This window comes from Salvelinus alpinus, chromosome 14, assembly GCF_045679555.1.
Source record: "Salvelinus alpinus chromosome 14, SLU_Salpinus.1, whole genome shotgun sequence".
In the NCBI taxonomy this organism is placed as follows: Eukaryota; Metazoa; Chordata; class Actinopteri; order Salmoniformes; family Salmonidae; genus Salvelinus; species Salvelinus alpinus.
Genome location: NC_092099.1, coordinates 38,846,403 through 38,862,643, shown reverse-complemented (window position 1 = coordinate 38,862,643; position 16,241 = coordinate 38,846,403). Strand labels below are relative to the sequence as shown.

Genomic DNA, 16,241 nt, shown 5'->3' with positions numbered 1-16,241 from the left:
TTTGTTTTGTTTTTTATTCAAAAGTCAAAGCTGAATCACAACGAATTCAGTCCTATTTTAAACAACACATTATCTAAGACAATAAATACCATTGCCTATGCTACTCATAATGTTATTAATTATTATCACTTAGATATCTGTCTCTAGAAATGTAACCTCAAGAATATTTTAAGTGGTAAGAATAAATGCCTGTATATAGTTTATTGTGCTTACATGTTGGTCTCCCAAAACAGGTATTATACACGTTCGAGGGACACGACGGGAACCGACGCAACAAATTCAAGAATGTTGGCAACTTCAAAGAGCCAATGGGAGGCTCCCTGGAGTTCTAGGAGGAGGGCTTCAATAAATCAACACTACCGTCGACCAATCCTGTTGACTGTGGGAGGACACAAACATGCAAGGGGGTGTGTCTCTTAGACTGCGAGACGTCGCTTCGTACGGTGTCCAACTCGGAGAGAGTATTGGCATGATGAGCATTGCTTTACTATTTTGACAAGCCATATTACAGCGCTACTTTGGAACCTGGTTGGAAGCTAATCAATCTGTTTGAACTTTTATTCACAAGACATAAACCAGACGGGGAGAAGAAGTAGTTGGACTAATTAGCCTACTAACCCAAATTAATAACCTAACTGTAAACTGACACAACAAGCTACTTATACGTTTTCATCTTTTTCAATCCGAAAGGGTTTTTGCTTCTGGACATGTGAATCAAAGGAGTTACTGCGAACCCCTGAAAATGAAGTTACTAGCATCGGTTCTTTGTTGCTTCGGCTTTCTGCTCACTTCTGCGATGTTTCGGACGAGCTCTTCACAAGCAGGTGAGTGAGTGACTGACAGTTCGGTGTCTGCCTGGCTGGTGCGCAGCGCAAGGTGTTTGGCTACCCTTGACACTCGTGCGCGTTGCGCACGAACAAAGTGTTATTTTGTGTGCCGCAACAGTCCCCACACATTTGTCCGTTATGTTTCAAATGTATCGGGGTTGTACTTTAAATTGTCTCTACCCTCTATGTTGATTTTCGTTCATATCTGCTATAAAATCACCCTAGCTCCTTTGAAAATTTGTGTTCGGATTGAATGTTCGTCACACGTGTCTTGGCTTGGACAAACAGTGGACATCACATCACCAAGACCGAGACCACCCTATCCTCCTGGCTCCTGCTACTGCTTCATTATTCTCATATCGCGTCGTCCTTCGCTCTGTGAGAGTAAGGGGTGGTGGTGGGCATTTATAGTGTGCATCGGTCCGTCTTGGTGTGTTTGTTTGTTTTCAGAGAAAAACAACGTGTTTTGTTGGCTTTGGTGCACAAGTCCCAGGTACTTTTGTCATTTTGAAGGGGCACATGTATTATTATTATTATTTCTTTATACGAATTGGTAATAACAATTGCAGGCTATTATTATTCTACTGGTACTTCTTATTATTGTTATTGTTATTATTATTATTATCAGTTGTTGTAGAAGGCTTAGTAGTAATATATATATAGTAGTAGTAGTGGTATATAAATAGTGGTAGTATAGGTTATGGAATAAAAATATAATATATCCTATAAGCGAGTATTGTAAAGAACTGAACTTTATTTTTGACATTGCTCACATTCATTGGCGGTCCCTGCTTGGAACAGTGCAGCTCTCCACAAGGTGGTAGTGTAGTATGAACCGGAGAGAAACGCTCCGGAAATCTTTATCCTCAGCTCTGAGCCATGCAAAGGGACAGAGCGCGCGCTGACTGACTGACTGATACCGACACACACACACACACACACACACACACACACACACACACACACACACACACACACACACACACACACACACACACACACACACACACACACACACACACACACACACACACACACACACACACACACACACACACACACACACACACACACACACACACACACACACACACACAACAGAGAGATGGAGAGAGCGCTTTTGTGAGCACGGACCATAGACACAAACCAATACTTCATTGGTAATTTAAAAAAAATAATCCTAGAAACTGTTGTTATAGTATAGCAGATTTGGCAGGTGTTCTCAACTCTCGCTTCTAAACATCCTATAGACCCGTGAACAGCAAGGAATTAACCATAGCACCACACACTCCTGTGCGTGCCGTTTGTTCAAAGCTACACATGCAATAAAGCGCACCCACACTTCCCCGGGGGACAGGGGGTTGATTGAATAGCCTGTAGATGAAAAAAGAGGTTGAAAGATAAGGGGACAGGGGAGGGAATAAATAGCCTAACCTGTCCGTGCTGCATTTGTGATTAGACCTGTTTAGCCGATTACCTACACATTTTGTCGTCATATGAGTAATTATTAAAACATTATTAGAACAATAAAATATTGTTGTCAAAATGTGGCATAATTTTAAGTAGTGTGTCTCGATTTCAGACTTCCAGGCAATTACTTATGATTATTTATGCTCTTTCTACTGTCTATATATGAGACTGAAGTTGTATGCCATAGTAATGCTTCATCTGCTGCAGTTTGCCGCTTGCGTGTGTGTGAGTGTATGTCTTGGTCATTGTGTAGCCTTGTGCTTGCATGTATTGTGATCCCCAACATCCACTGGACAGGATGTCAAGCACGAGGTGTTGGCATACCTCAGCACTTCAACAGTGCCATGTGTACCACTGGGTGTTTCACAGCTGCCCCTCTGATATAACGCACCAGTTCCAAATCCCTCTTTGGAGTTATGTTGCTTACTGACAGTGGCTCTATATGACATTTACAGACGGGTTCGGCCCAATGACATATATAAACCCTGGATTGCGCATTCTATGTATTGGCCATTAGGAGGCTTTGATGCCATCAGTCGATCATATTGGCACTACCCAGTAGGAGAAGTCCTCCATAGAAATTAATGGAATTCTAAAGTATTTAAATTATGTTTCAAGGACAAAATTGTACTGAACAAAAATATACACGCAATATGTAAAGTGTTGGTCCCATGTTTCATGAGCTGAAATAAAAACTCCCCAAAATGTTCCATAGCACTAAAAGCTTATTTCTCTCAAATTCTGTGTACACATTTGTTTACATCCCTGTTAATGAGCATTTCTCCTTTGCCAAGATAATCCAGCTACTTGACAGGTGTGGAATATCAAGAAGCTGACTGATTTCAATTGACTGATTCCTTATAACTATAACTTTTTTTCCAGTGGGTACATGTATTTAAGTATTTGTATTGTTGGAGTGGGGACAGTAACATTGTTTTTATATATGTTTTATGAGTAGATCACGTAATATAATTTAAAAGTATGCATTAAGGTGTCTGTAATAGAATAAATGTGTCATGAATGAAGACATGAATAAATGCATTTCTATAGTTTCCTAGATATTTTTTCACAATGGGGAGTGCCAAGATGGAGGCACGGTGGCATCAACACAGCGCCCCCTATTAGTCATCAAGTGTATAAATATAGAATTGGTTCGGCGCCTCTTAGGGCTGTGGCGGTCATGAAATTTGGTGATTGTGAAGCAAATAACTGCCGGTCTCACGGTAATTGAACATTAATGAACATAAACACATGTTGCATGTCCTGGCTTCTACTCATAGCCTACAAGCCACTGATGCAGACCTTTGAAACATCTACATTTGGAAAAAGTCGAAAAAATCCATCACAACAAATCCATAATTTATTTTAGACAGGTCTAAAGAATCATAATATGAAGAAAACATAATATGAAGAAAAATATGAAGAACAGAATAGCATACTCTGAGTTGTCTTGATGTTAGGCCCTGATCTGGTTATGCAATACGGCTGTGGACTACACTGGTTCATTTAGCAGACAAGATTTGCTTAGAATTCTGTGTCATTATTTTATAGTATGAAGAATACAATTGAACGTAGCTGAATAAAATAGAAAGGATATTTTCTCTGAAGTATTTGAGGGAGTTCGCACATGTGCTATTCTGTGTTGAGTGATAACAAAGAAACAGGAACTTCTATATGCTTCATTTAGAGTTATTTATGCAACTTTAGTTGTGATCCAAACATTGGGCTATATGTTTAGATTTTTTTATATATTCTGAAGCTGCATGATGAGACTGTAATTTATTGAACTTTTCACACTTGATCAGCAATCAAATAGTGGAGAACCATTGATCTAATAATTTTTTCCAATAAATTGTTTTAATGTTTGACTTGTGGACGTTGTATGCCTCAGTAACATGACATGGGAATATAGAGCGCCATCTCAGACGCCACATGTGTTTGCCGTCTTTGCTACCTTCAGACAATATTGTGCTCTGAAGGAAGTGCAATTGCCATGAAAGAAGGGAAATATGAAATAATAAATGAATGATCTGGTCTTATTAATATTTATTGAATTACAAAAAATACTCCAAATTAATTTTGGCCTTCATCAAGGGAAATAGAATGTAGTCTCTGCTAGGATGTTTTGATCCTTTTTCATCATGAATCATATTTAATGTTTGCCTAGGGCTATATCCCCCTGGTATTTTCAGTTGCACTATGTTTGAAATGTTACAGTTTATCAATCTAATTAATGTACATGAAGGATAATACATGATTAAGGTAATTTCATGTTTTCAGATTTTAATGTCAGATGAGTGAATGAATGAATGACATGTTATTTCCGTGTCAAATCGCCAGTTGGCAACCCGTCCCTTATGGGATTATTTAACACATAAACATTACAGTAATTCACTGTGGTAATTCAGTGATAATTCTTATTCCGGTGTTCTCTGCATTAAAGATGGCCTTGGTTCATGTACTGTCAATATTCTGAATTATTACCCTGGCTATCTCCACGTACAGAGCAGAGGCTACAGTAGCTGAAATGAAATGGAGAAGTTGTTTGGTTGACATTTGATTGTTTCTATTATTATATTATGCCCATCTTGAGTTCATAGTACATCTAAATGTTTCCATGGCCTGACTGACTCAGACAGAGAGGCTGGACTATGGAGAAAGAGAATGTGTTGTGGCTTGTGGCTTTCACAATTTCTAAACTACGTCACTTGTGTTCCCCTCTATCTAGCAAAAAAGAATGGTGTCATTTTCTGTCCACCCGGCAATACGCCACCACCACACACATACCCTCTTATTCATTTCTCTCCCGTCTTTCTCTATGAAAGAAGATGTGACCTCTGTGTCTCTGGCACTCAGCTGGAAGAACAGCAAGCCTTGATTCCCAGGCGATCTCCTCCGTAGCCAAGTGGAGGCAGACTAGCGGGCTGCTTGTGAGGCGCTCTGCACAAGCTGCTGTCTGCGCTAGCTGCTCTCTGAGTTAAGGGTCTCACTCAGATGCAGAACATGCACTACACACAGCAACAGTGTCCCCCTCTCTGCTGAAGAGAGCAGCAGCAAAAGCAGTGACACTAGGAGACACGTGTGTGTGTGTGTGTGTGTGTGTGTGTGTGTGTGTGTGTGTGTGTGTGTGTGTGTGTGTGTGTGTGTGTGTGTGTGTGTGTGTGTGTGTGTGTGTGTGTGTGTGTGTGTGTGTGTGTGTGTGTGTGTGTGTGTGTGTGTGTGTGAGGGAGTGCGGTGGCTTCGAAAGGGGGGAGTGATAGGGCATTGATATTATGTTTTGAGTTGTTGGTTGTTTTCTGTCCCCCAGTATTAGATTCAGTGAGTGTTGATGAGAGAGAGAGAGTAGCCTACCTGACCTCTGCATCACCCTATACACTCATATGTCACGTGTGCTATACAGCTATACAGCTATGCACCGCACAAGGACGGGCAGTAGGGCACATGTGTTTTGCCAGCGTCATTGTCATCCATCAAAATGTCCCCCGCTTGAGAATGTCTTAATTGAATTCTGAGCACCGTCCTAGCCCGAGGTCCACAGGACAGTAATTCATCACATGTAGCCTAGTCCTACTGCTGCACATGAGATTGCAAATCATGTATGTGTGATTAAGGCTAAGTCGGCTACATGAGACAATTAAACCACTTTGCTTCTAATTAGGCCATGTGAGTTTTCCTCTTTCTGTCACTGTCTTTCAGTCTCTGTTTCTCTCTTTCTCCTACTGTATCTTCTCTCTCTCGTTCTTTTTCTTCCTCTCTCTGCCTGTCTCTCTCTTCCCCTCCTCTCTTTCTGTCTCTCTCTCTCACTTCCTCTCTCCTCTTAATTTCATAATGCTTTATCTATGGTTTCAGTAGCTCCACTCTCCTCTCTGAAAGGCAATCTTCTTTTTATTCTTGTTTTTCTTGATTATTTACAGCAGTATATCTGACCTGACGAAGATCCATATTGGATTGAGACGTTGTCAATAAAGGTGGCAAACTGGGAGCATATTCAGTGTGTGGACCTCTCCGTAGGCGAGACAAAAATCTGCTGCCCCCCAATATGTTTGGCATTGGGCCAATTTTTTCCTCCGCTAAAAGTCGGAGGAACAGAACATAATAGCAGCCCATTTGATAGGCCTATGCTACAACATCAACAGGGCTGTAGTGGAGTGGGTCGAGAGTTTCAAGTTCCTTGGTGCCAACATCACCAACAAACTAACATGGTCCAAGCACACCAAGACAGTCATGAAGAGGCCACTACCAAACTTTTTCCCCCTCAGGAGACTGAAAAGATTTGGCATGGGTCCCCAGATCCTCAAAAGATTCTACAGCTGCACCATCGAGAGCATCCTGACCGGTTGCATCACTGCCTGGTATGGCAACTGTTCGGCATCTGACCGTAAGGCGCTATAGGGGGTAGTGCAAACGGAACAGTACATCACTGGGGCCAAGCTTTCCTGTCATCCAGAACCTCTATACCAAGCGGTGTCAGAGGAAGGCCCTAAATATTGTCAAAGACTCCAGCCACCCTAGTCATAGACTATTCTCTCTGCTACCTCACGGCAAGCGTTACCAGGGCGCCAAGTCTTGGTCCAAGAGGCTTCTAAACAGCTTATACCCTGAGCCAAAAGACTCCTGGAAATCTAATCAAATGGCTACCCAAACTATTTGCATCCCCCACCCTATTTTACATCGCTGCTACTATCTGTTATCTATGCATAGTCACTTTAATAACTCTACCTACATGTACATATTACCTCAACTAACCGGTGTCCCCGCACATTGACTCTGTAACTCTGTTCCCTGTATATAGTCTCACTATTGTTATTTTACTGCTGCTCTTTAATTTCTTGTTACTTTTATTGCTTATTCTTATCAGTATTTTTTTTAACTCCATTGTTGGTTAGGGGCTCGTAAGTAAGCATTTCACTGTAAGGTCTTCACCTGTTGTATTTGCCTCATGTGACTAATACAATTTGATTTGATTTGATGTGATTTGGCTATACCGACATCTATGGATAGGATAATTGTGTCTGTCAAACAGGCTTCATCTTTTTTGGAAAATGAAGAAATAAGCTCCAATCATCTATGTAATTCTATGTTTATGCCCATAAACTTTTTTTGTGGACACGTGCACATATAGGAGGTCCCTTACCAGGCAGAAGGGAATTTTACTTTAACCCCTGCATCAGAAAGTTACATTGTTGCTATCATCACTATGCCACCTACTACCTGTAGTAGGCAAACAAGTTTCTTATTAATAATATCCCACCTGTTATCTCACATGGCACGACCCCATAATAGTTACAATTACAATAAAAATACCACTTTACATATTTAACATATATTTTAATGTTTCTGTAGAACTGTAAAACAGAGTAAGATCGTTTGAGCATTGGAAACAAGTGCATTTATAAATGCACGGCGGGCCTCGTTTCGCTGGAGCAGTGTAAAATAAGCTTTATGTCATTGACCCAGCCTTAACGAATTTTGTTTATTTACATAAATCGAATTTGATTGTCCAACATCAACATTTATTTATTTTGTCTCCACCTAGAGTGGCCTCTCCTCTCCTGTGGTGCTGCATTGCAGTCAGCGATGTTTTCTCTCGGTAGCTGTCCATGATCCTGAAATCAAATCATCTGAGTTTGATTGTACACCAGCCTGATCTCCAGCTCCTTCCACCTCTGGAAACTATCTAGGTGGTCATGCGACTTCTCATGCGAGCTGAGGAGGTGGAACTGATTCTTCCAGTCCCTGGTTCCATCACTGACCAGCGCAGATTTGCACTCGTGTGAAAAAACTTTGCAGCAAAAACAGAAGGCTGAATCGTTTTGCTTGGAATAGACAAGCTTTGATCTCTCCACTCTCTCTCCGTTCGCCATCCTCCTATTGTAGTGGGCCACCGAAAAACATTCATTGCCTCTCATCTCTTGGGAAATTCCCCTCCTTATCCTGATGTGGCCCAGCCTGCACTAACATATCCCCTAAATATATATTCATATATTTTGGCCACTCACTGGGATCTTTTATGTTTTTGTCTGGGAGTCGGATTTAGCAGCAGTACCACCACTGTCATCGGGGACGGGGAGTCTGGGTCCAAGATAGTAGGGTCTTCGTCTGCAATGTTTGGAGGTGTGGCTAGGCCTGGTACGACCACCTGTTCTTGTCATCATCAGGGGAAGTGTGTGGCTCAGACTCCCCCGGTTTGCCCTTTTCGCTGCTGGAATCAGCGAACGGGGGCTCATCGTTCTCGGCGAATGATTTGCCTGTCCTCGTAGGCTTGTCCTTCTCCACACAAGCTGATGGACATTGCTGCACGCTGATACATTTCACCAGCGAACTTGTTTGGTTTACAAATTGTGCCTCTTTTCTTATTGTTTTAAAAAAAATATTCACTATAATTATATCCACTAGTAGCAGCTAGCTAACATTAACAGGCTAGGTTAGGCTTCTGCCTTAATCACTAATCATCTTCATCACACACAAAAAAAAAAAAAAAAATTATTTATTTGGCAGATTCATTTTTATTAATGTTTCACAATTGGATAGTCCCATGTAAACACACATCACCATAGCGACCAAGGATAGTGGGAGTGAACTTCGGGAGAAGAGGGAATGGGATGGGGGCGGGAACTGCAGCAACGCTATGAGCTGGTGACTGGGGTGCCGCGGGCGGTGTAGTAGCCAATCAGGAGCGCCGCAGGGCAGCAGCAAATTGTCGAATTGCCGCCTCAAATTCAAGTGCTGCCATAGGCGACGGCCTAATCTTGCCTAATGGGAAGGCCGGCCCTGCCTCTCTGTTCTTTTCAAGTTTACTTCTTTAGCCCAGCACCTTGTGAAAGTTACCTGAGTTTTACAACCATAGGCTTGCATAAAGGAAACAGTGAGAGGTAGCTGAATAAACCAGATGTCTTGTACAATAAAGCAACTGTCAATTAGAGCTAAGCCCGTACTGCTAGCTAGCACGTACATATTACCTCAACTAACCGGTACCCTAGCACATTGACTCTGTACCGGTAACCACCTGTGAATAGTCTCACTATTGTTATTTTACTGCTGCTCTTTAATTACGTGTTACTTTGTTTCTTATTCTTACTCATATATATTTTTTGAAACTGCATTGTCGGTTAGCAGCTCGTAAGTAAGCATTTCACTGTAAGGTCTACACCTGTTGTATTCGGCGCATGTAACTAATAATATTTTGATTTGATTTGAGCAGGCCTGCATTGGACCACACTGAGTAAACTGTAAATCTATAAAGTGCTCCAAAATCCCACAATGCAGTTCATTACGAGGGTTCTTAACAACATTAGGTTACATTTCCAAGATGTGGTTGAACATGTTCTTTCAAAGTTGACAGTGAACATCATCGTCTTCTCCTTTTCTCTGTGTGTCTATGACATCTTCAGTACATGTAGTGTTATGACCCATCCTTCAACAGAGCTTTATTCAAACAAGCATGAACAATACAGATGTCTAGGTCCCTCCTAGTGCATCTGTCTATCTGGAGTTCCTATTGTGCTACTCTCACAGAAATGCACAGTACCGCTCTTAACTACCCCTCCTCTCTTGTCAGGCTTGTGTGTGTGTGTGTGTGTGTGTGTGTGTGTGTGTGTGTGTGTGTGTGTGTGTGTGTAGCAGAGGCTGAGAGACTGTCTGTCAGGAGGGTTGGCGGAGTGAAGGGCCTTTTGACAAGTGTGTGTTCTAAAGGTTTAAACTGACAGGGGGTTGGAAGAAGGGAGGACGGATGGGGGAGTAGAGGGAAGGAGGCGGAGGGAGGAGGGGTGAAGCTTCAATGGTGATTGACAGCATCAACTCGGGTAATTCACTGTCTTTCCCCATCTTTCTCTGACTGCTTTAGTCGTCTATATGTTATTTTCCCCGCGCTTTCATCCCTCGTTTTCTTTGTACGCTCCACAAAAGAGGAGAGAATTAGAATGAAATATGGCTAATCTTCTCTAAGACGCACTCATTACCACAATGTTTAGAATTCAATGTTCAGATAATTGTGGCCTTTCTGTTCTCACTCAGCCTTCAGTGTCTGACAAGTCAGGGTGATTTGTTTTATTCTCTACTTCTAATTTTCTCTCTCCCTCACTTGTTGCCTTTTATAATTCCTAGTCTCTCTCAGCCTTGTTAGTTCCTCTCTCTCCCCAACTCTCCTCTCCCTTGGCTCCTGAATAACAAATAAAATAATAGTAATATGTTGGCAAACTTGAAAGCAGCTTGGGCTCCGCTCCACCTTCTGAAGAGCGTTAAATGTGTTGCGGGGGCACAAAAGGGCTAATTTCATGCTTGTTTTTTTCTTTGTCTTTTAATTATCCCCTTTTAAAATATTCATAGCTATCTGTATTTACAATGTAATTACAGCATGGTTTTGAGTGATATTGACTGCTTCAGGACAGCTGGAATTCTTGCTCAAAGCTTAATCTTGATATGGGTCAGTTAATATAAAGCTGTTTTGAAAGCAGGCACAGCCAAACATAAGAAAACGTTTTTTATCTCTCTCTTTCTCTCTCCTTTCTGTCTGACTGTCTGAGATACTGACTGACTGACTGACTGAGACTGACTAACTGAGAGACAGATGCTGTGATAGAAATAGCATGCATGGTCAACAACTCCATTGTTCAGCACCTCCCATGGTCCAGAGTTTAGAGGGCTGTGAACTCTGTGTGCCAGAACTGCCAGCCTAGCACTCGCTAGCACACACACACTCGCTAGCACACACACACACACTCGCTAGCACAAACACACTCGCTAGCACACACACTCTCCCTCTCTGTGCCAGCCTCTGCAGCTAGCGGTGCCCCTGGTACCTGTGAAAAGCTTGTCACTTCCACCAAAGCTACAGCCTGTGTGTGTGTGTGTGTGTGTGTGTGCACCTAGCAGTCACCTTGCAGCGGAGCAGAAATAGCGCAGCTCTCTTTCCCTGCCTTGGCGTAAAGGTACATAAAGCACAGAATGACAGGTGGAAAAGCAATTGACCTTGGCTGGGTGGCTGGGCTGGCTGCTGAGGGCTGGCTGGTGTTTGGGTGGAGGGGGGTGGAGGATGAGGATGCAGGTTGCAGAGTAAATTCCATTGTTCAGAGAATGGAAAACATAGCCTGGTATAAAACGCAGAAGTATATGGGCATTGCTGGAGGAAAGCTGAACGATAACTAGATTACATTTCCTTTCTCCAAGGGATTTAGGGTGATTGGCACTTGTATAGTTTTTCAGGACATTGTGTGGGAGTCTGTAACATATCTAATTGCAATGGTCTTTCCATTGTCAGAATTATGTCAGGACATATGTGCAATTACTTTGTCCAAGAACTCAACAGTTCACTGGTAGGGTTTTGATCAATATTAAATAATTGTAGCTGAATAATCCTGGCTCTTAACCAGCAAGATGAAACTGATACAAAAAGTAATATGACTGCTTGGTAAAGAGCAAGGTAAGGGAAGAGCTGTAGCGAGAGACTGAGTTAGTGAGTGTGATAGGAGGAAGATAGAGGGGAACAGAGAGAGACAAACAACAAGAGTGTGGTTAAAATTGGCAAAAAACACACATTTCTTTCCAGAGGGCTGTGGGTTGAGACAGGGATGCAGCTTAAGCCCAAACTCTTCAACATACAGTACATATCAACAAATTGGTGAGGGCACCAGAACAGTCTGCAGCACCTGGTCTCACAATACAGGAATCGGAAGTCAAATGTCTAATGTTTGCTGATGATATGGTGCATCTGTTCCCATCCAAGAATGGCCTACAGCAGCACCTAGATCTTCTGCACTGATTCTGCCAGACCTGGGCCCTGACAGTAAATCTCAGTAAGACAAAAATAATGGTGTTCCATAAAGGTCCAGTTGCCAGGACCACAAATACAAATTCCATCTAGACACCGTTGCCCTAGAGCACAGAAAAAACGATACATACCTTGGCCTAAACATCAGCTCCACAGGTAACTTCCACAAATCTGTGAATGATTTGAGAGACAAGGCAAGAAGGCCATAAAATGCCATAAAAAGGAACATCAAATTCAACATACCAATAAGGATCTGGCTAAAAATACTTGAATCAGTTATAGAACCCATTGCTCTTTATGATTGTGAGCTCTGGGGTCCGCTCACCAACCAAGAATTCACAAAATGGGACAAACACCAAATTGAGACTCTTCATGCAGAATTCTGGAAAAAAATATCCTCAGTGTATAACGTAAAACACCAAATAATGCATGCAGAGCAGAATTAGGCCAATACCTGCTAATTATCAAAATCCGGAAAAGTGCCGTTCAACTCAACAACCACCTAAAATGAAGTGAATCCCAAACCTCCCACAACAAAGCCGTCACCTACAGAGAGATTAACCTGGAGAAGAGTGCCAGAAGAAAGATCCTGGGGCTCTGTTTGAAAACACAAACAGACCCCATAGAGCCACAGGACAGCAACACAATTAGACCCAAGCAAATCATGAGAAAACAAAAAGGGAATTACTTGACACATTGGAAAGAAATAACACAGAAAAAACAGAGCAAACTAGAATGATATTTGGCCCTAAACAGAGAGTACACAGTGGCAGAATACATGACAACTGTGACTGACTCAAATTTAAGGAAAGCTTTGACTATGTACAGACTCAGTGAGCATAGCCTTGCTATTGAGAAAGGCCGCAGTAGGCAGACTTGGGTCTCAAGAGAAGATAGGCTATGTGCACACTGCCCACAAATTGAGGTGGATACCGAGCTGCACTTCCTAACCTCCTGCCAAATGTATGACCATATTAGAGACACATATTTCCCTCACTTTACACAGACCCACAAACAAATCCAATTTTGATAAACTCCCATATCTATTGGGTGAAATACCACAGTGTGCAATCACAGGAGCAAGATTTGTGACCTGTTGCCACAAGAAACGTGCAACCAGTGAAGAACAAATACCATTGTAAATATCAAATCAAATGACATTTAATTGGTCACATACTCACGGTTAGCAGATGTTAATGCGACTGTAGCGAAATGCTTCTGCTTCTAGTTCCGACAGTGCAGTAATATCTAACAAGTCATCTAACAATTCCATAACAACAACCTAATACACACAAATCTAAAGGGATGGAATAAGAATATGTACATATAAATATATGGATGAGCGTCGACCGAGCAGCATATGCAAGATGTAATAGATGGTATAAGATACAGTATATACATTTCAAGTCGGAAGTTTACATACACCTTAGCCAAATACATTTAAACTCAGTTTCACAATTCCTGACATTTAATCAGAGTAAAAATTCCCTGTCTTAGGATCACCACTTTATTTTAAGAATGTGAAATGTCAGAATAATAGTCGAGAGTGATTTTTTTTCAGCTTTTATTTCTTTCATCACATTCCCAATGTGTCAGAAGTTTACAAAACACTCAATTAGTATTTGGTAGCATTGCCTTTAAATGGTTTAACTTGGGTCAAATGTTTCGGGTAGCCTTCCACATGCTTCCCACAATAAGTTGGGTGAATTTTGGCCCATTCCTCCTGACAGAACTGGTGCAACTGAGTCAGGTTTGTGCCTCCTTGCTCGCACACGCTTTTTCAGTTCTGCCCACAAATTTTATATAGGATTGAGGTCAGGGCTTTGTGATGTCCACTCCAATACCTTGACTTTGTTGTCCTTAAGCCATTTTGCCACAACTTTGGAAGTATGCTTGGGGTCCTTGTCAATTTGGAAGACCCATTTACGACCAAGCTTCAACCTCTGACTGATGTCTTGAGATGTTGCATCAATATATCCACATAATTATCCTACCTCATGATGCCATCTATTTTGTGAAGTGCACCAGTCCCTCCTGCAGCAAAGCACCCCCACAACATGATGCTACCACCCCCGTGCTTCACAGTTGGGATGGTGTTCTTCAGCTTGCAAGCCTCCCCCTTTTTCCTCCAAGCATAACAATGGTCATTATGGCCAAACAGTTCTATTTTTGTTTCATCAGACCAGAGGACATTTCTGAACGTGGTACCTTCAGGCATTTGGAAATTGCTCCCAAGGATGAACCAGACTTGTGGAGGTCTACAACATTTGTTCTGAGGTCTTGGCTGATTTCTTTTGATTTTCCCATGATGTCAAGCAAAGAGGCACTGAGTTTGAAGGTAGGCCTTGAAATACTTCTGCATATACACCTCCAATTAACTCAAATTATATCAATTAGCCTATCAGAAGCTTCTATTGCCATGACATAGTTTTTCTGGAATTTTCAAGCTGTTTAAAGGCACAGTCAACATTTTACATTTACGTCATTTAGCAGACACTCTTATCCAGAGCGACTTACAAATTGGAAAGTTCATACATATTCATCCTGGTCCCCCCGTGGGGAATGAACCCACAACCCTGGCGTTGCAAGCGCCATGCTCTACCAACTGAGCCACACGGGACCAGTTAGTGTATGTAAACTTCTGACCCACTGCAATTGTGATACAGGGAATTATGAATTAAATAATATGTCTGTAAACAATTGTTGGAAAAATGACTGGTGTCATGCACAAAGTAGATGTCCTAACCGACTTGCCAAAACTATAGTTTGTTAACAAGAAATTTGTGGAGTGGTTGAAAAACTAGTTTTAATGACTCCAACCTAAGTGCATGTAAACTTCCGACTTCAACTGTACATGTGAGATGAGTAATGTAAGATATGTAAACATTATTAAATTGGCATTATTTAAAGTGACTAGTGATCCATTTACTAAAGTGGCCAATGATTTGAGTCTGTATGTAGAAAGCAGCCTCTCTGTGTTAGTGATGGCTGTTTAACAGTCTGATGGCCTTGAGATAGGAGCTGTTTTTTAGTCTCTCGGTCCCCGCTTTGATGCACCTGTACTGACCTCGCCTTCTGGATGGTAGCAGGGTGAACAGGGAGTGGCTCGGGTGGTTGTTGTCCTTGATCTTTATGGCCTTCCTGTGACATCGGGTGCTGTAGTTGTCCTGGATGCGTTGTGCAGACCGAACCACCTTCTGGAGAGCCTTGCGGTTGAGGTGCAGTTGCCATTCCAGGTGGGTGATACAGCCTGACAGGATGCTCTGAATTGTGCATCTGTAAAATTTAGTCAGAGTTTTACGTGACAATCCAAATTTCTTCAGCCTCCTGAGGTTGAAGAGGCATTGTTGCGCCTTTTTCACCACAATATCTGTGTGGGTGGACCATTTCAGTTTGTCTGTGATGTGTACGCCAAGAAACTTTCCACCTTCTCCACTACTGTCCCGTCGATGTGGATAGGGTTGTGCTCCCTCTGCTGTTACCTGAAGTCCACGATCATCTCCTTTGTTTGTTTTATTTGAGTGAGAGGTTGTTTTTCTGACACCACACTCCGAGTGCCCTCACCTCCTCCCTGTTGTGTCGTCTGCAAACTTGATGATTGAGTTGGAGGTGTGCATGGCCACGCAGTCATGGGTGAACAGAGAGTACAGGAGGGGGCTGAGCACGCACCCTTGTGGGGCACCAGTGTTGAGGATCAGAGAAGCGGAGATGTTGTTTCCTACCTTCAGCACCTGGGGGCGGTCCGTCAGAAAGTCTAGGAACCATTTGCACAGGGCGGGGTTGAGACCCAGGGCCTCAAGCTTAATGATGAGCTTGGAGGGTAATATGATGTTGAATGCTGAGCTGTAGTCAATGAACAGCATTCTTACATAGGTACTCCTCTTGTCCAGTTGGGTTAGGACAGTGTGCAGTGTGATGGTGATTGCATCGTCTGTGGACCTGTTGTGGCAGTATGCAAACTGAAGTGGGTCTAGGGGGGCAGGTATGGTGGAGGTGATATGATCCTTGACTAGTCTCTCAAAGCACTTCATGATGACAGAAGTGAGTGCTACGGGGCGATATTTAGTTCAGTTAACTTTGCCTTCTTGGGTACATGAACAATGGTGCCCATCTTGAAGCATGTGTGGAAAGCAGACTGGGATGGGGAGATATTTAATATGTTTGTAAACACACCAGCC

General features: G+C 42.3%; 1 protein-coding gene across 1 annotated transcript in view; it reads left to right on the top strand.

Annotated features, from left to right (window-relative positions):
* The first annotated feature begins 439 nt into the window (after nucleotides 1-439).
* LOC139538902 (receptor tyrosine-protein kinase erbB-4-like) overlaps nucleotides 440-16,241 on the top strand; it is a 591,021-nt gene continuing 575,219 nt past the window's right edge. Inside the window, exon 1 of the mRNA XM_071341463.1 lies at nucleotides 440-824. Within this exon, the coding sequence (XP_071197564.1) occupies nucleotides 743-824 (82 nt within the window). The 5' untranslated portion in view covers nucleotides 440-742. The remainder of the gene's footprint in view (nucleotides 825-16,241) is intronic.